The following is a 24,108-nucleotide window of genomic DNA, read 5'->3' as shown; positions in this document are numbered from 1 at the left end:
CCCAGCTTACTACTGAAGGGGTACCACTGATCCCAGCTTACTACTGAAGGGGTACCACTGATCCCAGCTTACTACTGAAGGGTACCACTGGTTCCAGCTTACTACTGAAGTCTGATGTGGTCAAGGTTGTTAAGAACTGAGCTTGAAATATTGCATGGACAAACACTTAGTCGTACCAGTGAAAGCTTGTAGACCATTCCTGTAAACCTTCAACTAGGCTTCATCATGTTTGATTGAGAGGTACATCAGTATCTTGATAATGCAGATCATCATCAGATATGTGGGTATCATTGCAAGATCATGTGTATGTGACAGCTGTGATAAAATATTTAAAAATATCTTTCATCATTGAAGTAACCAGAAAAAAAAAACATTTGATGATTGTCCTTTACCCCTGGTGTCCACGGTCTGCTCCTGTCTCGTTACAGAGGGGCAGACCAAGAGTGGAGCAAGACCATTCATCTGAAGCGCAGGAGGACAGCGAGGAGCATGTGGACCTGGGGAGCAGTACTCACCTGGACATCTGCGCAGGCACTGCCGTCTGCGCAGGCCCCAGAGCTGAGTGGGTCTCCAAACCCCCGCAGGAGGAGCAAGGTATAAAAAAAAAACCCTTGCCTTGACTGAGGTACTAATCAAGGATTATTAAAATGCTTCAGGCACCATTTTTCACTGCCTCATTTAAAATACCACTGATGCCATGGGGACAACGTGGTATCTGGTAGAGGTTTCTGAACTGGTTCTGAATCTGTTGTGTAGAGAGTTCAGACTGGGACCACCTGACCATGGAGGACCTGATCAGGTACAGCTTCCAGGTGGCCAAGGGCATGGAGTTCCTCTCCTCTCGGAAGGTAACACCTAAATCCTCACAGAGAGAGTACTGTATTTGTGTGTGTGTGTCATTACAACTTTGCTGTGTTGTTGTCAGTGTATTCACCGTGACTTGGCAGCCAGGAACATACTCCTTTCAGAGAATAACATCGTGAAGATTTGCGATTTTGGCCTAGCCAGGGATGTGTATAAAGACCCAGACTACGTGCGCAAAGGGGATGTGAGTGCCGAACTCAACACTCATTTACACTCATTTACATGTTTATGTATGACTGTGAAATGAAGCCTGCGCCCCCCACAGGCACGCCTCCCTCTAAAGTGGATGGCTCCAGAGACCATCTTTGACCGCGTGTATACCACGCAGAGCGACGTCTGGTCCTTTGGCGTGCTGCTGTGGGAGATCTTCTCCCTGGGTGAGGATCACTCACCTTAGTGTCATCCAAAACCACATGAAACGAGTCTCTATGAAAATCACCGTGGATGAAACCATAGATCATTCATGCTTAAAGCTATGGTTCATTTTGAATTATTACAGTATGTGTCCTTTGTCATCACGAACCAAATAAACGAACTTTGTGGGTGAAGTCTGACTGTGAACTGTAGGATGGAGTAATGTAGATGTGTTCTGGACAGGTGCGTCACCGTATCCTGGCGTGAACATTGACGAGTCCTTCTGCAGAAGACTGAAGGAGGGAACGAGGATGAGACCACCAGATTACGCCACCCCTGAGATGTAACTACACTACACCACTTGCACTACTTCACCTACACTTCCTTACAGAGCACTCAACTGATGTGTAAAGCACACTAAGTGTACATATGCATGCAGTGTTATGCAGTGTTGTAATCTGTGGTGTTTCAGATATCAGACCATGCTGGATTGCTGGCAGGATCGGCCAACAGACAGACCCACTTTCCCACAGCTTGTGGAGCATCTGGGTAATCTGCTACAGGCCAGTGCTCAACAGGTGTGTGTGTGTGCATATGTGTGTGTGTGTGTGTGTGTGTGTGTGTGTGTGTGTGTGTGTGTGTGTGTGTGTGTGTGTGTGTGTGTGCAGAGTTGGGAGAGTTTTAAAATGTTTTCTCTTACAGATTACTGATGAACAATTATAAAATGCTAATGTAACCTAATCCAGAGGATTACAATGTTAAAATAAAATAATGCAAGTCTGATTACTTTCAACTAAAGCTGAACATATTTAGTTCTGGAACACTAATCTCCTAAAGGGGGAGCTACGTGACCAACAGGTTCCTCCCCATTCAGACTCATGAACATCTCAGCAGATGTGTTAAGGTCCATATAAACCACAAGCCCCTTCCTTTGCAGCCCAGGACCTTCCCTGCACACACGGTCTCTGCTCTCTCCTCAGTAGACTGTAAACACACACAGTGTCCCACACAGGTGTAGAGTGTTCGGCAGAGAACAAAGGTCTTCATACTGAACCTGGGGTGGTTTGATAGAACCACTAAAAAGGGGGAAACCCAACCCTTTGTGTGGGTGTGGGTGTGTTTGTGTGTATGTGTGTGTATATGTGTGTGTGTGTGGTACAGCCAGAGTGCTCAGTGTGTGTTTTCCGTGTGCCAGGATGGGAAAGACTATATCCCAGTGACGGTGGGGGAGGCGGAGTCAAGCACTGGGTTCACCCCACTCAGAGTGATGTCACCAGACAGAGTGGCACCTAGAGCAGCCAGCATAGAGCACCAGCTTAATTACGACAATACTCCACCACTGGGGTTAGTATGTAACACACACACACACACACACACACACACACACACACACACACACACACACACACGTTAACCTAATGTGACTGTGTCTCTTTCCTAACAGTTATGGTAATCAGATTGAACTCTGCAGTCATCAGATATTTGAGGACATTCCTCTCGAGCGTCAGACGGATCGAAGGGTGTGCTTATCTCAAGAGGAGATGCGCTGTCTGGACCATCGAGCTCAGCGGACCACCACATTCAGGTGAGGACCCACATGTTCCAGCTCCACACAGCTTTATCTTCAACTCAGATCCCATAGTTTAATATTTGCCTCAGAGTTAAATGTTTATGAATTAATACTTTTTCAGCATATAGGAAACCACACAGTTGTCACTATATTTTTACAGTCCAATATATTTTAGATAGATAGATAGATAGATAGATAGATAGATAGATAGATAGATAGATAGATAGATAGATAGATGGGTGGATGGTTGGATGGATGGTTTTCGTTACGTTTTTCTGATGGTCTCCTCTCACAGCCCCTTCCTGCGCTGCAAGAGCAAGGAATCTCTGGCCTCAGAATCGTCCAATCAGACGAGTGGCTACCAGTCAGGCTACCACTCAGATGACACGGAGGCTCCCGTGTATGCCAATGAGGAAATGATTCTGAAGAGGGACATTGTGAAAAAGCCCCATCCCAAGAGGGACGACAAGCTGAGTGGGGAGGTGCGGTACAGTGCCCCGCCCGTCTAGCCGCAGCTCCTCCCCCCACAGCCTGGGCAGCCCCGCACTCAGAGCTCACCTGGTCATCACCACAACGAAGTTTGAACTACTGGCCTGGAATAGCAGATTCACTCTTGTAGGACAAACATGATAAAACATTAACAAATGACTTTCCAATCTTCTGCTTATGAGAGGCTGGTGATTAGCCAAGGTTCACGTATTGTAATTATTCTTTTTTTTGGGGGGGGGGGGGTATCTATTCCGTTATATTATTCCTCTCTTTCTATATTTTTCAGAACAGTGTCCTGTTCATTTGATCTTAGTACAACTCCCCCTCCATCTTTATAGCTAATTTAACTAGGTACATGTGTTAAACTCAACAATATATACTTTTAGAGACACCAAACTATCCAGTGACAGAAGAATTCATCCAGACCTCAGAGCGAATAATCTTAATTGAGGGTCATTCTGTTAGACTAACATCTGCGTCTTAACAAAAGCCTATGATTTAATTTACTGTTTATACTGTACTCTCATTAACATTCATTTAGAGGATTGTCAATTTATCATTCAAAATACCAGTTCACAGTTTTTTCTGCCTCTATTTTTTTAAGAAATAAATTATAATATATTGCATTAGCACTGTAAGCTGGATGTGTTGGTTTTCATTCTTCTAAGGGTCAGTTCTTTTGGAGGTAGCCTTGGAAATGTAATCATTGTTTATACAGACTGCAACAAAGAGAAAACTCACTGAGACCACACCCACTTCCTGGACATAGCCACACCCACTTTTTCCAGACAGGAAACAGCAACTGCGATGTGAGACAATTGAGCGGACAAATGTTTTTTGCTGTTTTTCTGTTTTTGATCTGTATTTATATTTTGTATTGTTTTAAAATGATGTTTGGCCAACCTCTTGAACACTGGCAACAAAAATCTCGTGAAATGGTTTCCTATCTCCCTGTTTTTTACTTCATGGCTTCTTAATTGTACAGTTTACTAAGTGATAGTGAGAAACTTAATGTTGTTCACATAAAAAACATCTACTACATGTCATAAATGTTACTAGTTTTATAAAATAAACTTTCTTCAAAATGAACTGCACTGATAGTGGCTGTCACAGTCTTTATACTTTTAACTCTGTCCATGATTGATTGTGTTGGGAGGGAGAATTGCAAACAGGTTCACAAAATTGCTGGGGGGACATGGGGGACGTGGCACGGGGGGTTGTTTGTGAGAGAGACAGTGTGTGTGTGTGTGAGAGAGAGAGATAGATAGAGAGAGAGATTGTTTGTGTGTGTCTGAGAGAGTGAGTGTGAGTGTTTGAAAGAGTGAGAGTGAGAGAGTGTAAGAGTGACACTGTGTGGGAATGTGTATGCTAGAGACTGTGTGACATGAGTATGAGAGATACAATGTGTGAGAGTGAGTGTGTGTGTATGTGTGTGTGTGTGTGTGTGTGTGTGTGTGAGAGAGAGAGAGAGACAGTGTGACAGCGAGTGTATGTGAGAGAGACACTATTTGAAAGAATATAAGAGACAGAGCGTATGAGACTTCCTGTATCTGTTTCTCACTGACCCTGAGGAAATAATGTACTAGTTATTTCCTAGTGTGTGTGTGTGTGTGTGTGTGTGTGTGTGTGTGTGTGTGCGTGCGGGTGAACTAGTAAAAAATAGAGAATATTAATCTGTGTACGTTTTTGGGTGGGTGTGGGAGAATGAGACAAAGTTTGTGTGTCTCATTGTTTGATGTGTGTGTGTGTGTGTGTGTGTGTGTGTGTGTGTGTGTGTGTGTGTGTGTGTGTGTGTGTGTGTGTATGCCAGTGGCCCAGAGGAAGCTATCCATCCTTTACTATTTTCTTGCGAGTGCCTTTACTTTGCTCAAAATGGCCACCCAGTATAGTCAAGGCCACTGAGGCTCTGATTTATGTTGTTTGTGTTTTTGTAGTACAATGCAGGGCCACCATCATGTTGCATGTTACCATCATGTTACTGTTACTGTTACTGTATATATATATATATATATATATATATATATATATATATATATATATATATATATATATATATATATATATATATAACATGATGGTAGCCCTGCATTGTACTACACTCAGCTTCATCTGTTAGTGACTTCTGTGTGTATGTGTGTGTGTGTGTGTGTGTGTGTGTGTGTGTGTGTGTGTGTGTGTGTGTGTGTGTGCGATTGTTTATATTTAACCTGCACAAGAGTGTGGGACAAGTAAGTGATGCAAATCCTTTGCTGCTATTTCCTCTTCTGCACTATAATTAACCATCACCATGACCCTGACAAACACGTAGGATATTTTCCCTTTTACTCTCTCTCTGTCTCTCTCTCTCTCTCTCTCTCTCTCTCTCTCTCTCTCTCTCTCTCTCTCCCCTAGTTAACAGGAAATTACTTTTCATATCACACTTATCAAAGATCTAGATACAGTCCCACAATTGTTCTTTTCAAATCATATAAAATTAATCAATAACCTTCAAGCAGGCAGCACCCACGTTCCACCGTTTCCAGACTATGTGTAGTACTGCTGAGAATATGAAATCAAAATATCCTGCTTAAAATGAAAAAGAACAAAACCAGCCTTATTCAAACAACAACACCGACATCAGCAAACAAAAAAAACAACAATATTTACTGACAAACGAAACAAAAACAAGCCTCTGTGTTCTAGACATGATGGGTCTCTAAGCACGACCAGCCTTCTTAACCTGGCTGTCCTCACCTCGATGTCCTCATATGTCTGTCCTCACCTGGCTGTCCTCATATGTCTGTCCTCACCTGTCTGTCCTCATCTGGCTGTCATCATGAGTCTGTCCTCACCTGGCTGTCCTCATATGTCTGTCCTCACCTGTCTGTCCTCATCTGGCTGTCATCATGTGTCTGTCCTCATCTGGCTGTCCTCATATGTCTGTCCTCACCTGGCTGTCCTCATATGTCTGTCCTCAGCTGGCTGTCATCCTGTGTCTGTCCTCATCCGGCTGTCCTCACCTGTCTGTCCTCACCTGGCTGTCCTCATATGTCTGTCCTCATCTCGCTGTCCCTATATGTCTGTCCTCACCTAGCTGTCCTCATCTGTCTGTCCTCAGCTGGCTGTCCTTATGTGTCTGTCCTCACCTGTCTGTCCTCATCTGTCTGTCCTCACCTGGCTGTCCTCACCTCGCTGTCCTCATATGTCTGTTCTCATTTGTCTGTCCTCATATGTCTGTCCTCAGCTGGCTGTCCTCATTTGTCTGTCCTCATCTGGCTGTCCTCATCTGTCTGTCCTCATCTGTCTGTCCTCATTTGTCTGTCCTCATCTGGCTGTCCTCATCTGTCTGTCCTCATATGCCTGTCCTCACCTGTCTGTCCTTATCTGTCTGTCCTCACCTGTCTGTCCTTATCTGGCTGTCCTGTCACCAGCTACTGTTTCCAGCAATGATATCTGACAATTATAAACTTTCCATCTCCATAAGAATTCCTCAGCTGGGCTGATGGAAAAGTGAAAAGAGTTATAGGTGCTCCACCCTCATTGGCTGATGGGCAGTAAACCAAGACTGGGAAGTAACTGGACTCCATCATGGAACCTGTGGTGTAGGCCGTGGCCTTTGTGCAAACATAACGCTCACTATGAATTTGCACCGTTAATGTGCAAATAAGATTGGTGTACATATCTGATGTGAGTACAGTCTGTTGCAGTTACATTTGACCGGTCCTAGTTACATGGAAATAAAAATTTCACGCATGCAATAATGTTATTGAGGAGATACTAAACTGTGTATTGAAGGGAACAATGAATGATGAAGAAGAAGCAGACATCAGCTGTACAACTTGGAGGGGGTGAGGCCACTGTATCGAGAATGATGTAAGAGTTTCAGATTATATATTATATATAGTTTCGAATATATATATATATATATATAAACCTTTATCATGAAGATAAAAGAAGAAATCTGCACACATGTTGAAAAGTTCTTGTTTAATAGCTCCATCTAGAGGATAAACATTAAAGTGACTTTACCGGTAAACTACTGTACAAATACACGTTGCATCTTTAGGTGTCTAGATCCACTTATCTGCACTGTAACTCTGATGGGTTAAAGCTCACTGGTTTGTGTTTGGCTGTATTGGCTCACTGTCTTTTTTTGTGTTTTCTTCTACCATTCTTAGTTTCTACAGTTTTAGTCTGCAAAACCATGTCAACTAAAACTTGTCTAAAACGATCATGCACTTATATGCACAGATTTATGGGAACAAGATTTTTAATCACTTACACCGGTAACTGGAAACTGGATTCCAGACATCTCATGTGTTAGAATCTTTACATTCTAGGAAACAACATTTTTGGAAAACATACTAATAATACACCACTTAATTTTACTCATATAAACCCGCCACCATTACACAGACCTAAAGATTCATGGATCTGATTATTGGGTATCTGTAATCCTGGTCCATTCTTTTGGACTTAGTTTACATTTACATTTAAGGCATTTAGCAGACACATATGTCCAGAGCAAACGGTGAGTGACTGTGCTGCTGGGACAACCAGGGGGAGCTAATTTCACCATCATCCACTATGAAGACATCATGCTTGTCTTCCATTAGTCTAACACAGCAGGCCATGAAGCTTGAAGAACTTGAGGTGCCAATCAGGTTTTGACCATTGTCATCAAGTAGGAGGGAGCAGGTGCAGTTTTGTACTTTGTACACAAGTATCAGGGTGTTCAACCCGAGAAGAGCTTCTCCTGGATCCAGTGGCTCCGTTTGGGGAGACGCAGGAGTCCTGAACAGTGTCTGGATCAGTGGGTCTGCTGGTCCGTGTAGACGAGGGATGCAGGACATGACAAGACTGAACACACAGGAGTTTCATTTCAGCCTAAACTGGAATCACCCATAATCAATTCTCTCTAGGAGGTTTCCATTCTCTTAATCTATTTTTTGCTTACACATGTTGTAACTCGATAAAAAACGTGATGCGAACTTGATGCGATTCTTCTGTTCTACATAGACCGTGAATATTCAGAAACCCTGAAAGGACATAAAACATGACTGTGACCACCTGGAGGCGCTAATGTCCACAGGCAGCTTGTGTTCCAGCAGGCATGTTTGACACAAGGAGAAGCTGAAAATATTAGACATCTTTACGAAAATCATGGTGCTCTGAGGTTTGGCATCTTTAAGCAGCAACTACTGATAACAGATCAGATGAAGAAAGCTACACACACACACACACACACACACACACACACACACACACACACACACACACACACACACACACGCACACACACACACACACACACGGATGCACAGACAAACCTGTCCATACACGAAACCACAGGGGCTGAACAATGGACCAGAAAGTGGGCCAAACACAACCTGCTAGCAGACTTTCAGTGACTCTCAGAGCTGTTTCCAGTGTTTCCAGTCTGCTTTCCAGTGCAGGCTCCCAGCCCAGACACAGCTCCACCCCCTCACAGAACAAGACGAGCCAACACTTCTCAAATCCCGGACTCTAAGCATAGTGCATGTAGGCTTTCACATTCCAGTCAGCATGAGGAACACGGGCCTTACCCTTCACAGTCACCCGGTTCCATTTGTCTGTTGTATCATCATCATCATCATCATTATCACTGTCTGTTCCCAGTCGAAGGCTTAAACTCCTCTACATGTGTCATCGGGGGCCACTTCTATCTGTCAGTACACTGACAATACTTTTATCTTAAGTCAATGTTTCTAATACACCTTACTGAAAGACTGAATAATGTCTGTCAGTCAGTCCCTCACTGCTCTGTTTACTGCCATGTCTCTAGTGGTTACAGCCACTCTACAGTCACTCTAACCACACTGAGGAGAGTTTGGTTGGAATTCCTTCTTAAGACCAAGACATCTGTCTAACATCGGAGGCAAGAACTCCATGTAGATCTGTTTCTACAGTTTAACTGCTGGGTAAAAATGACAACCAATACCTGAGAAAACAATACCTGAGAAAACAACTCTCCTATGATCCATCAGGGCTGATGTTTGTGTGTATGGAGGCAGCCGGCTGTGTTGAGGTCAGAGATGCATGTGGACAGCCAAGCGACTTCGAGTCCTCCGACGATCCCCCCCCCCATGCAGTGACAGGTGTGACAGTAGGACTCCCAGGTTTGTGTTCCCCTTTCACTAACAAATTGAAGTGTTTCTCACATGGTTTTGAGACACTGCAACGCATGCAAACAGATCAATACAAACGGGATGAACCCAGTCCTTCATGGAACAGGCTTTCTGAAACGAGGGTACACTGCACTAATTGTCAAAATGTTATTTTCGAGGGGTGGGGGGAGGTTTAGAGGGGAAATAAATCTCTTAATTGCATGATAGTATAATTAAAAAATGTGTGGGAAAAGGGGATCAATTTCCTATCACTGCCTAGGAATATGATCACATTGGACAGACGGAGGCAGTAATTTAATAGAGGTCGTAAACGAAGACCCAAAAACATTACACTCAGGATGAGAAATTAGGCCATGGACAAATGCATAGGGAGCTTGGAATAGATTAGTTGCTAAAATATACCACATCTTCCTGTAAATTTTTGGATCATATGGGTCTGGGGATATATGGATAACTCAAATTCATAAACCACTTAGTTAATCACTGAGTGGTTGTACAAAAGTCGATCACAATCTCATGCTCTGCCATCCAGTGGCATGAAGATACACGATGGGATGTTTGCATGGTCACAGAAAGCAAGCACTTCCTTTGGACAGAACCAAGTGACTGTGATGTAGGCCACACCTCCAGCCATGCCTCCAGCCACGCCTCCAGCCATGCCTCCAGCCACAGTGCAGCTGTAGCCAGAGAGGTACCTTCACAAGCTCAGCACTATTATGTTGCTCACGCAGTAATCAGACCCAGCGCCATATTGTTATGACTTGGACCGGATGTTATAGTCTCTCTGAGTGATAAGACTCAGCTGCAGTTCTCATTCATAAATACCATCTCATTAGGTAGCGTGCACACGGTGTGTGTGTGTGTGTGTGTGTGCGTGTGTGTGTGTGTGTGTGTGTGTATGTATGTGTATGAAAAACATCTCAGGATGTTTTTCATTTCCTCCATTACTCATTGTGGCTTCGGAGTAAATCTTTTCCTTCCTCAGAGAGAACAGTGAAGACCTGAGGATCTGTCATGTCTAAGTGAAGGGCCTAAGTGAAGGGACCAAGTGAAGGGCCCAAGTGAAGGGCCCAAGTGAAGGGTCTAAGTGAAGGGCCTAAGTGAAGGGTTTAAGTGAAGGGCCTAAGTGAAGGGTTTAAGTGAAGGGCCTAAGTGAAGGGTTTAAGTGAAGGGCCTAAGTGAAGGGCCTATGTAAAGTGTGCTCACTGCAAAGTCTACTGTGTCTACAGATACCCGTTGCATTCCTTTAGATCTGATTCACCTGATTCAGATTCCTACTTTTAGTGAAATCACGCATGTGCCTGTGGTTTACTGTAAATGTATTTAAATCCGTTTATAAATAACCACTGTGAGCACATAAAACTCCAGCATAGCTTATTGATATCTTTACTTAAAGTAGCACACGGTGGCCTTTACGTCACAGGCAGCATCATGGGGCCTCGTTGTCTGATGTCTCAGGGGTTCAGATTGGCCACTTCAATCCAGAACAGCTGACTGGTAAACCGTAATCTTGGTAAACCTTAATCTTGGTAAACCTTAATCTTAAATCTGTGACGTGGGCAGTGAGGGAGGGAGATGGGGTGTGAGTGAAGGGGGAGTCTTCATTCCCCATAATGAAATAAAGCAACAAAAGAGTCCAGTGGCAAACATAAGCAGTCATCACAGACAGTTAAGACTCGCAGTAAGACAGTAAGACTCACAGTAAGACTCACAGCCGAGTCTTACTGAGTTACAGCAGAGTAGTGGCAATGCCTGGGGAGTCTTCTGAGCATTGTAACAGCAAAGACCTGTGGGCAGTGGATGAGTCCACCTGTGGGCAGTGGATGAGTCCACCTGTGGGCAGTGGATGAGTCCACCTGTGGGCACTGGATGAGTCCACCTGTGGGCACTGGATGAGTCCACCTGTGGGCACTGGATGAGTGCACCTGTGAGCTTTATATAGGGCGAAAAACAAAAGCAAAACAAGGCACAGGAGTATATGGTTAATTGTCAGGTGTATTGGCTGGTACAATATGTGTGTGTGTGTGTGTGTGTGTGTGTGTGTGTGTGTGTGTGTGTGTGTGTGTGTGTGTGTGTGTGTGTGTGTGTGGGGTGGGATCTCCTACAAGCTAACAGGACATAATAGCAGAACATACTGGACCCATAGACAGACATGCTTAGTCTCCTCTGTGGGTCCATGTGTGTCCTCTTCTTTCTGGGTCCATGTGTGTCCTCTCCTTTCTAGGTCCATGTGTGTCCTCTTCTTTCTGGGTCCATGTGTGTCCTCTCCTTTCTGGGCCCATGTGTGTCCTCACTTCTCTAGGTCCATGTGTGTTCTCTTCTCTCTGGGTCCATGTGTGTCCTATTCTCTCTAGGTCCATGTGTGTCTATGTAAGTTGCAGACTAACTCCAGCTGTGGAGGAAGTAACCAGCTTTCTGAATGGGAACTCAGTGTCTCCCACAGATTTGGATGAGAACGCCCCCATCTAAAGTGGGAAGACAAAGAAACCAAACACAGGACACACACACACACACACACACACACACACACACACACACACACACACATACAGCCCATCTGCTATTTAGGAACCTTTTTTTTGCTTAGTTTGGCTAGTTTCACTGAATTTCAGTTCACACTTTCTCTGTGCTGAGCTGAGTGTGTGTACATGTGTGTGTTTGTTTGTGTTCAGGTGTGTATGGGTATATCTTCTGTCCTGATTTTTGAAGTCACCTTTTCCACATAAGTATCTTAATCTTGTTTTCTCTTTCAGTGTTATCAACAACAATAATGAAACCCATATATTCTTCACATAGCAGATACTGATCATGGTTTCAGAAGAAGGACAATTCCAAGAAATGTCACAGCTAGGATTCCTACTAAGTCGGCTTTACACGGAACTACCGCTTTGCCTTTGGATTGGGTGTGACTTATTACATAAAACTGCTTTTCCTAAAGATAAAGGTGTATTAATATTCACTACTGACTGTCAATCACACACACTCTTACCCTAATAACCCTAAAGTGAATACCGCAGGCTCCTCATGAAGTGTGTCTGTGCATTCGAAGCGCATGTAGGTGCACGGGCCCCTAAATCAGGAGAACCTGTGCGCAGAAGACAAAGGAAGGAAGGTTTGTTTTCCTCATGCGTGTGCAAACGTAGCCTGGAGGAACAGGATGTTGGTGTGCTGTGTACAGGATGGGACACAGATATGATGACAGGTCGCCCAGTCACTTGAGTTTGAAATATCTGCGTCTTATGGCTCACTGACAGGATAAACAGCAGGATGTTGTGTGTGTGTGTGTGTGTGTGTGTGTGTGTGTGTGTGTGTGTGTATGTGTGTGTGTGTGTGTGTGTGTGTGTGTGTGTGTGTGTGTGTGTGCAGTCTCGAGTTTGTTATAGCATGTTTTATCACTGAGAATAAACAACTAAATCTGTCATATCTAATGAATGCTTGTGCTGTTCCTTTAATTGTTTCAGATCCATAGACTGAAGAACTGTTTTAGGTGTGTGTGTGTGTGTGTGTGTGTGTGTGTGTGTGTGTGTGTGTGTGTGTGTGTGTGTGTGTGTGTGGTGTGTGTGTGTGTTGAAGAGAGAGCACAAGCTAGAATGACACTTGATTCTAAGACTTAGTGGAAACAGGATATTGGATGTGTACTGTGCGGTAAGAGTTTCAGTGCTACCCTGGGTTGAACGCACTCGGCTTCTCAATTTAGATCAGGCTTGGACAATCTTATCTACAAAATACCAGTGTGCCTGCAGGTCAATGTCCTGACCAAGCTGGATCACACCCAGTACAGCTGTTAACTGGGAGAAGTGGGAGACCAGCTAACTTAGGTACTGGAGTATATAGGGCTCCCACAGGAACAGAAGAAGACCCTGTTGCCCTAGCAACCCCATGGTCCTCCAAACTGAGGATGTTTGACATAAACTAACTACCAGTGACGACACAATCCTCGAGTGTGTGTGGAGTCTGGAACTAATCATAACCCTAAACCCTAAACCCTAACCCTAAACACTAGTCTAACCATAAAGCTTACCCTAAACCCTAAGCCTAAGCTCTAAACCCTAAACTCTAACCCTAAGCCCTAACCTTTAATGCTGCTGGTCTCTGAGAAACGTGACAGTACAACCAAATCTTTTCCAAGAGTAAGTAAATCATGCAAGAGAATGAAATGTTAATCATGGTATGCGTGATCCCAGACCTCTGTTGAAACAGACTTCACAGTCCAATTACCTAGTGGAGCAGCAGTATGGAAACTCTTGCTCTGAAACAGGTCTTTCAAAATCTATGGAATGGCTGTTGAGCTTGTTAATCAACTTTAGGAATGTTGCTGTTGATGTAAAACAATAACACACACAAACATATGTATGTGATGTATGCATCGATGACTTTGATGTTACATGATGCCACAACCTCTCATCCATTTATGTTCCGAGGTGAGTGTCCTAAATTCATTCTCGCCTTAATGTTCTATCAGGAAATATCTTCGTATTAGCAAGTCTGAACATGCAGCTGCTTTGAATGGCTGAAGTTACCCTCTGAGAATACATCTACATTTTCCCCAGATGCCCGTCAAAATTCTGGAAAACATTCCCGACCTCTTCAAAATCCAGTTTAATAAGTCTCCCTCTGCCTGGAGTGCTCTAAGCAAACATCGTATTTACTGGAAGGATGTGAGGAGAATATTCCCCTAGGCTAGTTCAAATAAAGACAATGATCACAAGGATATGAGAAAATGCCAGTAAAAAAGGATGATTTGGGTCAAGTCAGCAGAAGGAATAGTAACCCGAAAAACAGGTTGTTTTTTGTCTGTTTGTTATTGCCTAAAACACATTCCAGAAGAAAAGGGTTGTTGAGTTGACCCATATACTCTTCTGAGACGCAATCATGATTCTGATCTTACCTTGACCTTACCCTGACCTTAAAAGTGTGTTACAGCTCCAATCAGCATGTTCATGTCAGTTCCTATTAACTTGGGCTCTAAGATATTATTCACTTAACAAAAAGAGAATGGACTTTTGTGGAAAATGTCATACTGCATAAGGAAACAAAACTTCTAACACTAACACTAACTTTTTGGAGATTAAAAAGAATATTGAAAAATGCATTTTCCTAATATGTGATGTATTGCTGAACACGTAATTCATAAAGAAGTAATAATCAACATATTGATTGACATTAATATTGATGACCAAATTTAATGAAGTGGATGCAGAAATTACATGATGTGTTTGATAATGTGTCAAGGACATTTGCTTGACTAATGCTCTATACAGCAATTCAAATGCGGCATTGGAGAGTTTGAATAGTGTCTTTTTCTGGTTGTTTCTCCCTCCCATGTACCCCTCTACGTCCCCCTCTACATCCCTGTCTACGTCCTTGTCTACAGTGGACGACCACTCCACTAACAGGATGTTTGCCTGTGTAATTTAGCCGTCGTCTGAGAGTGAGAAACGCAGACATGAGAACCTGCCTGAAAAACGTATCTTTTACTTTTTTCTACACAGCTATACTGTATCATATGTCCTGTACAAATGTGTTTTGCACAGAGAGTATTTTTTTACAGATGGGCCAAATGTATTAATCTGAAACCAGACAAACCCGCCTGTTGTATGCAGCCAATTCATATTCTTGTTAAAATTCATCTTAATATTTGGGCAGAAACAAGGCTTATTCCTGAGGAGCACGGGCATGTGTTTCTGGCTCCAGGAACAGATACTGGTCAAGACTGATGAGAATGAACTTGCTCATCTGTCTTTGGAAGCTGCAAAAACAAACTTATGTGCACTCAGCTTTGACAGATAATGCTGTCATGCTTCTCTGCCACCATGTAAGATCTAGTAAAAAGGAGTTATTCTTGAAGAGAGCCCTGAGGCACCCCAAATACAGTAAACTCAGTGCTTAGCCAATGTGTGTGTGTGTATGGGGGGGGGGGGGGGGGGGGGGGGGTCACCAGCAGGTTGCCTGTGGATTAGGTATTTAAGGGTGCAGGAGTGCCTATTCAGCCCTGTCTGGATGAGATACATAGGAGTATGAACCTGACTCAGTTCCGTGCCAGACTAGGGGACCACACAAGTCCACTTTAGCATATTTACTCTTTGTGGGACCCTTGTTTGCTGGCAACTTCTGCAAAAGTAAGAACCACTTCATGATCACCGTGAACAGTTCACCATACATCACAGGGGTTTCCTGACACAAAGGCAGGAGAGTACATGTGATGAACAGTTCACCATACATCACAGGGGTTTCCTGACACAAAGGCAGGAGAGTACATGTGATGCCACACAATGTGAATGTACCTTTCCTCTACAAGTTTCTACCCCATGCCAAGAATGATGGCATGAACACTGGAAAAAATTCCAGGCAGAGACACTGGAAACTATGGAACTAGTTTCCAGTGTTTGCTGTTTTTAAGCCCTTCCCTATACCAAGGGAAGTCCCAGCACACAGTGGTTAACCACCAGACTCATGTGTATGTATATGTTTGGCTTTTAAAAAATACCCCAAATTCTTCAGATCATTTGTAGAGATATTTATGTGCTGGCTTGTCCAAATGACAAATCAAAACTGTAGTGAGTCTCACTGGCATCTTTGAGGATACAGTAAAATCGATTGGGGGGGGGGGCACTTGCAGGTGCAAAAATGATTTCACTTTTTAAAATTGAAGAGATGACGGTTGACTTCAGGAAGACTTGCACTGACAGGCCCCATCAAACTCCACCATGACAGATGTGGTTTAGTGCACACACGTGTACACATAGTGCACATCAGGTTGTAAATGCAGATTGACAGGCCATAGTGTGTGTTGAGTCAGCAAAATTCAGCGAGGTGAGAATGAGAGAGTAGAAAAAGCCCCAGGGCTGTGAGCAGCATGATCATAACGACCCAAATTATAACGACAGTGTTGATTCCTGGGATGCAGATCCTGCTTTTGGTATTAGCTTACACGAAATGTTGTTTTGTTCAGTTAAATTGTCTTTTTGGATCTTGCATTAAAGTCAATTTGTTTAATTCATAATATTTTGAAATGTCGTAGACAAGTTTACTCAGAAAACTTAAAAACAAAATCAACCTGCCTAAAAGCACTGTGCATTGCTGTTTCTTGTGCACTGCTCTTTCGTTCTGTTTGGGCGTTTACTGGACTGCTGCTCAAATATCAATGCAGACATGGTTGCTTTGGTTTGCTTTGGAAACTGCATTACACTCACAGCAACAAAGCTTCTCACAACAGAGCTACAACGTTTTCATGCTGTTTGAAATAAAGTCCAAACCCATCACTAAAGTGCATGTGCAGCTAGCATGGCACACTACCAAGATGAAATGAAATCGACCTGTCAAAACACAACCCGAACTACAGCTGCCAGGTCTCTCCAGCACACAAACTGGTCTGTTGAAATTTAGGATTTACTGACATTTACTGCGCCTGGAGCTCCTACTATGGTAATTTTAATATTAACCCCCTAATGCAAGTTTTTAGCACTTTTGAGTGAATCATTCTGTCCTTCTGCGAACACCTTTCGCTGACACCATACTTGATTCATTCACTTCTTGACAATACAATTCTTGACACTGACTCAATTTCCCTTGGGATTAGTTATGTATGTATGTATGTATGTATGTAAGCAAGCTAGTTAATAGTTCAGTGTGCTGCATGCACCATCTGCACAGGCAGTACTACTTCTGTTATTTGGAAGTTCAGGTACATTGTGTGTGGTTGACTTCCTAAGAACAACAGCAAGAGGAGAGGGTTGGTGCTTCTGCCATTAAAACCTTAGTATTCAAATTGAAGTTGACCATGCAAATATCTAACATATACTAATCATATGTAGAATCATGATAAAAAACCCATACATGTAACGCTCTCTGTTGAGCCGTATTGAGACGGACGAGAGAAGCGAGATTATGGGCAAACCCAAGAGAAGAGTCGTAATCCAAGGTCATATCAAAACATCCAGACTTCTTAGACATGGACAAACGACACAGACAAAAGGGCTGTATAGAAACATGTCAAATGTAGCACACACAGTGTTCCTTTAGCGAACTCCACAAGGCAATCATTCTAAAAAGAGCAAATAACAAAAAATTATGTTTACAATTACGAAGATTATTAGCACATCAATAAAAGTCAACAGTACTGTATATTAAAGTATTTCATAAAATGTCTAAAAAGGACTATGTGTATATTAAAGTGCAATGGTCCAGGGATTGAGACTTGGAGAACCTCCTGTGAAACAAGAGAAGTCAAAGAATATCTAGTACAGTGTGTGATCATATCACAGTGCATCACGATTTTATGTAAATTTCTACTTCTAAACATTGTGAATTGCCTGATTTCTTAATGCCTGAAAAGGATCGAGATAGCTGGAGCTCAACTTAAACAACCATCACTAGTCTCTGTATGCTAATAAGTGAAGCCTGGTCAAGGCAAAATGCAGTTGTGCATTTATTTAAAGCTAAAAGCTGGGATTTGTAGCAGTTGTATCATTTTATACAACAATATTTTAGGCCATCCAACAAAGCCATCGTTTGCTTGTAGCAATTACAACGAAGCCTTGATGGAATCAGTAAGACTTGTGGCTGAAGGCAGTCATCCCTGTGCCAAGCCACTGAGCTGTAGCAATGTTTACATTTGGACTAGTCACATGACAGTCCACGATCAGTGTCCTCTTTCCCACATGTCACAAAAGTGCTATCATCTGAGTGTTTATTGCTAATACGCTAAATGCTACAAGATGTCTCGTCCACCGTGTTTGCTAGGCTGCTTGGTTGCCCTCATAAATATAAACTGCAATGCCACCTGGGGTCACTACTCTGAATTTATTATTGATCAGGTCAAGCTTATCTTCATCATGAGAAAACATCATATACACGCTGTAATATTTTTGGGCACCCAGAATGCAGAATGAATGAATGAATGAATGAATGAACTAATTTCTAACTCTCATATACCAGAATGAGGTCACTGCCACAGTGCAGCATACGGAGCGCAGCAGGTATGACCCAGGGATGAGGAGATGTGCTCACACCCTTGTGTGATGACTGATGATGACTGCCCTCATGTAGGTCTCCAGCTGCTAGATGGATGCAGCATCAGCGCCATGAGGTGAGGACAGTATATTTCAGGGCATAATTACCACATGACATCACCTGTTTCTCAGATCAGGCATGAGCACGCACACATATGCACACACTATGTGTTGCTATAGTTCTTGTGTGAAAGAAGCATTTTGATTGGTGTCATCCAAAGTCCAATGTTTTATTATAATTGTAGGGAAGATTTGTTACTATGTTTTGTACTAATATGGGGAACAAACAAATGCACTGTGGAGTCTGTAGAATCAGAATCAGATCAGACTGTGGTTCCTGTAGATTTATATAGTGAGAGTGGCCTGACACACACACACACACACACACACACACACACACACACACACACACACGCGCGCGCGCACACACACTCACACACACACAGTAAAACTAGGCCTTACCACTGGTTGCGGAACTATCAGCTGTCCCCTCATTAAAGCTGCAACACGAGGGGACCATAAAGGACAACGTTTTGAGTTCCATTTCTTGTCGTCATTGTCCATTGCCGTGGTGTTCAGTACTTAGACTGGTCCGTGTTTAAAATTTCATGTGAGTGGTACACAATTACACTCCTTCAGAACACTGTCATTCCGCTATAAGTCCTGTAGTTAACATTTGATATCTTTGCAAAAACATATTTTTATAATTTATATAATAAACACTTAAAAAAAATTTTTCCCAGTCAGCGAGATCAAAGTTATCTGCATTTGTCTGAATCTATTCCGATATTCCGATAAGGAGTTTAGCAAGGACAACAATTTGCTCTTCACAAGCCGTGAAATCACAGTGGAATTTCATCATCCAAAACCTCATGTGAGCATCCTGTGCTTTATTCTAACATGCTGTATTATTTCCACAAATAATCATCAACTTTTATCCCAGAACAGAAATGTGCAATATGGATTCAGTATCACTAATAATTAACCAATACATCACAGGATATGCACAGGATGCGTGATGACTTTGTGTTTGAAAATATAATTAAATACAGTATAATACATCACATAAATGCAAACATGCGGAGAGCAGATTGCAAGATGGAGGGAAACGTTCCTCATTCCAGATGTGTTAAGCACATGTTTTTAGTCCCATCTGGGCTTCCATACCTTCCAAAGATACTGGGGACAATGAGCTCCTCGCGTTGACGAGGCAGGATTGGGTCAGAGCCCTGCTGCCCTTGCCAAGATGTTTCACAAAGTCAAAGTGAAGGTTTACACTCGGAGTAAAAATATGGTGCGTACCCTTTGAAGAAAATGTGTCTTCATATATCAAACGGACTCAACCTGCTGATGAACTTTGTAAAAAACGTAATAGGTGGAACTACGAGCAAACGTTGAGAGGAAGCACCGTTGGTAGGCCGACGATGGTTGGTAGGCCGACGATGGTTGGTAGGCCGGCGATGGTTGGTAGGCGTGTATTTACACGGAGTCCGTGGCACGAAGCCCAAAACAGTGAGACATATTCAACACTGCAGACGAGCCATCACAACGCCCATCACTAATCACACACCTACTGAAACAACCCAGACTGACATCGTCCAGAAAACGCACGCGCTTCTCACGTCACATGCACTGGAGCCCAGTGGTCTTAGGTTAGCAGCTGATTAAAGGCAAGGTCGACAGGCGTTTGACAGGTGGTTATTTAAAAGTGTGATATTCTCTTCATTCCTTTTAACAACATATTATTCTAGCCTGTATAGCTTCAAAGTGTAGAACAGAGAGTACATTTATGACCTTAAACATAAATTTGAAGTTGGTATGAATGTATTTTTAATTTATCCAGTTTGATTTATGTGTCTGTTCCAAAGTGTAAGCATGTGAAACTCCTACCTGGAAGTGCCTAAATCTGTAACATCATTTGAAAGGAATTTGACCGGCATTTGATGTTTAGCAGGAGCGAGACGTGGAATACTCCGTTTGTTCCAAAACTGTAAGGCAACAGTAACTTTGTAAGAAGACACACAGACATGGCTTGCTCAGTCTTCCAGGGGTGTGTAGCATGAAGCACTGAGCCCAGGCACCTGTGGGGAATAAATAGGAAAAAACACGAGGAGCAGATGCAGATTTGATCGACGGGCGATTGAAAGCATGGGAGTGGTTGATTGAGCGTTGTGGTTTATGTGTGAGTGATTGGCACTACGTGATTGGTGCCTGGATGCTAGCCAGGGCGTGACAGAATGGTTCTGACTATGTATTGGAAGAGGCTGTCAAACATCAGAGTTTTGTGGTGGGCAGAACGTCAACAGATATAAATAAAATCTTTGCAAGAATCTGAAAAGCATTCTAGTGGCATTCTTTGGACGTCAGAGGTGTTCACCTCAGCCATTATGTTCCAGCGCTCTGTTAAGGCATGTGTTCTGAAAGTGTGTGGTTGTGTGTCTATGTGTGTGAGCGAGTGTGTGTATGTGTGTGTGTGTGTGTGTGTGTGTGTGTGTGCACATGCAAGTGTGTTTGTGTGTGTATGTTTCTGTTCTTGCAAAACCCCTGTGGTAGTGCCAGAGGAAGTTCAGTGTGCTGGAGATAAACGAAGCACAAACCCGTTTGTCCTCTGTCCCCTCTCTCTGCCCTCTGTCCTCCAGAACTCCTCTGTGGTTTCACATCTCTCCACCGCCCAGAGAAACAGAGAGAAAAAGATGTGTGTGTGTGTGTGTGTGTGTGTGTGTGTGCGATGCCAGCCTGGCCCGACCTTGTGGTGCCCCTGTGACACTTGCTCCTCCTAACCATCCAAACACCACAGGAACACACACGTGGACTGACACACACATACACTGGACACACTCTGACCTACTTCCTCAGCAGCTGGGAGAATGAAGGAAGTGGTACTAACCATGCTAGCTTTTACCCTGAATGCAACACACATAAACAGCAGAGACACACAAATACCCATTTCTCTCTCTCTCTCTCTCTCTCTCTCTCTCTCCCTTTCATACACAACACACAAAGACACACATACACACACATACACCCCACAGGCCTTGTCCTCAAAGTGCCCAGCACCATAAAAAGTTTTCAAAAAATAGCCCGTAGCAGCGTAGGACAATAGCTGCCCCTAATAAGCCAACGTCACATGACGCTCCGTCCTGCAGTCTCGAGGCCGTCCTGCTGCAGCTCTGCCTCTTCCTGGAGGAGCTGGCGGGCGTGTGCACTCACGCTTGAGAACAACCGCCACGGTGACCAACCGCCGAGGTCACTGGGGCCACTCAGAGAGGGTTACGCGTCTGCCTTGACCTGTGACCTCTCTGTACAGGGTCGTGAGCACATTCAGGTCTTGTCCTGAGCGAGCATTCACCTTTCTCAGTTTTACACATCCCATGTTTCACACCTGTATCTAAATACGAGGCTTCTAGTACTGAGCTGTTAAATGTGACTGATCTGTGTGACAACAGATATCAGTGCTGCCACACAAACGTTGTGGTCTCTCAGTGACTGCACAACCACAGGTGTGGGCTTCAGTTTTGCTAGAAGTACTTAATACCAAAATGCTAACTCAAAGGACAGGCCTCCAGGAAGTCCAGCATTTGCATTTATGAGTAGTGACTCATAAGAATCCGAGAATCAGATGCATATCAGATACAAACCTTGAGAGACAAGGCAAACCGTTACGACGTACACTGCTGTGTGTGCAGCTGAGCAGGCAGACGGTGACCTATGAGCACATCGTACGTAACGGAGCACCAAACCGAGCAGTAAACTGAGTATTAAACTGAAGTGAATGTCACGGTAGTTGGGCTGATAATATTGAGGCAGAAACGTGCTGTTGTTGTGAAAGCGTGGGAGCTGGTGCGTATCCGTCCGTCGTCTTTCCTAATCTCGTCACTCCGTCTTACTCCACCAAGGTTCTACTTCCCCTCCTCATAACAGCTTCTGTACACAACTCACAGGTCAAACCGTCAGAAAAGCCACAGAAACCACGGGAAGGTGACACACTCATTAAAGGAGACCACTTTCTCTTTCCCTCCCTCCCTCTGTCACACGAACACACACACACACACACACACACACACACACACACACACACACACACACACACACAAACAGATGCAGAACCACTAGAGCTATTTTACCCCACATCATATATAATACTCTGTTTTGTCTCTAACGCACGTAGACTCCACACACACTTCACATTTATATGTGTGTTGGTCACATATGTATATATATATATGTACACAAATCTAAAGGATGTTTTAAGGAGAGTGTTCTTTGTTGGTTATTACATAGACGACCCCCTATATAGTGACACAGGAGACCACACAAGTAACATTTGTGCTTCTGCCAGTCCTCAGCCTGCATTAACAGAATCCACTCTAAATGAGACTATTGTAGTCACTGGTGTGTGTGTGTGTGTGTGTGTGTGTGTGTGTGTGTGTGTGTGTGTGTGTGTGTGTGTGTGTGTGTGTTTGTCTGTGTGAGCTTAAGAGGAGCTGAATAAATAGGTCAGATTTAGAGAAGTGTGTATATGGCGCTAGATTCCTCCCAGTGAGATATATTACAGAAAAAAAAAACTAGAAAATAATCACTGAAAAGTTGGTAACAACCTCAACAACAAAAACATGGAGGTTTATGCAGGTGTTTCATATCTTGACGTGTGGGTAAATCCTGCAGCTCTCAGCTGCTGGTTGAATGAAGCGTAGTGCTCAGGTGCAGCTTACTCACTGTGTTTACAGCGGGTTTCAATAGTGGGAAATCCTTCTCTCCTTATCAGATAGACCAGAGAACAATGACCACGGTGCTGGAGTGGTGAACACCGGACATGGGGCAACAGAGATGGGGTAGCAGAGATGGGGTAGCAGAGATGGGGCAACAGAGATGGGGTAGCAGAGATGGGGCAACAGAGATGGGGTAGCAGAGATGGGGTAGCAGAGATGGGGTAACAGAGATGGGGTAGCAGAGATGGGGTAGCAGAGATGGGGCAACAGAGATGGGGTAGCAGAGATGGGGTAGCAGAGATGGGGTAGCAGAGATGGGGATTTTGCAGGCAAACAGCTCTCCTGCCAGAGAAACCCTTGCAGTGCTATCAGAATCAAGAAGCTCAGGGTTTTGTTTTGCATTTATAATGTGGGCACAAGTGGTTATGTTGACAGGATCATAGTTTAGAAGTTAGACATGGACATGTGCCCGATGGAAGCCCGAATAATTCAGCGGTGCTGAGGCCCGGTAAGAGCAGATGTCCAGTCCTGGGAATGAGCCAACACACGCTTCATGCAGGAAATATGGCTTTAGAATCAACAACCCACTGGGCACGAGGATCATCAAAATCCACGGCTAATACGCAAAGCTCTGGACACTCGACTGCACAATAGCCTGCAGATGGCCAACAATGTACATCTAAATCACCCATGGATCCAATCAGATATGTCTGATACATTTCTCCAAGACGAGCTCAGGTGTCTGTGCTGAAGAAACATGTTGACAGAGGAAGCAGAGTGTGTGAGCGGGGCTGAGGAGGAAGAGTACAGGATGACATGACTGGAACTTTAAAACTAAAGGCTGGCTGGACGTCTATCACTAAACTTCAGCAGAACCCTCTCAGCATCAGAGGAGCTGAAGCTGAACTGAAGCTAAACGCTCAGTCAGAGTCAGAGACAGAAAGAGCCATTTTTGAAATCAGATT

The 24,108-nt window shown here is 43.7% G+C and overlaps 1 protein-coding gene across 1 annotated transcript in view; it reads left to right on the top strand.

The window, feature by feature from the left end:
• The window catches only part of kdr (kinase insert domain receptor (a type III receptor tyrosine kinase)), a 19,420-nt gene extending 15,054 nt beyond the window's left edge, over window positions 1-4,366 (top strand). The window contains exons 21-29 of the mRNA XM_077017116.1: window positions 429-594; window positions 757-848; window positions 926-1,048; window positions 1,130-1,241; window positions 1,462-1,561; window positions 1,691-1,796; window positions 2,414-2,562; window positions 2,663-2,803; window positions 3,084-4,366. Of these exons, the coding sequence (XP_076873231.1) occupies window positions 429-594; window positions 757-848; window positions 926-1,048; window positions 1,130-1,241; window positions 1,462-1,561; window positions 1,691-1,796; window positions 2,414-2,562; window positions 2,663-2,803; window positions 3,084-3,297 (1,203 nt within the window). The 3' untranslated portion in view covers window positions 3,298-4,366. The remainder of the gene's footprint in view (window positions 1-428; window positions 595-756; window positions 849-925; window positions 1,049-1,129; window positions 1,242-1,461; window positions 1,562-1,690; window positions 1,797-2,413; window positions 2,563-2,662; window positions 2,804-3,083) is intronic.
• The last annotated feature ends 19,742 nt before the right edge of the window (window positions 4,367-24,108 follow it).

Source organism: Brachyhypopomus gauderio, chromosome 9 (assembly GCF_052324685.1).
Source record: "Brachyhypopomus gauderio isolate BG-103 chromosome 9, BGAUD_0.2, whole genome shotgun sequence".
Lineage (NCBI taxonomy): Eukaryota > Metazoa > Chordata > Actinopteri > Gymnotiformes > Hypopomidae > Brachyhypopomus > Brachyhypopomus gauderio.
Note: the sequence above shows the minus strand (reverse complement) of the source record. Positions and strands in the feature narration are given on the sequence as shown.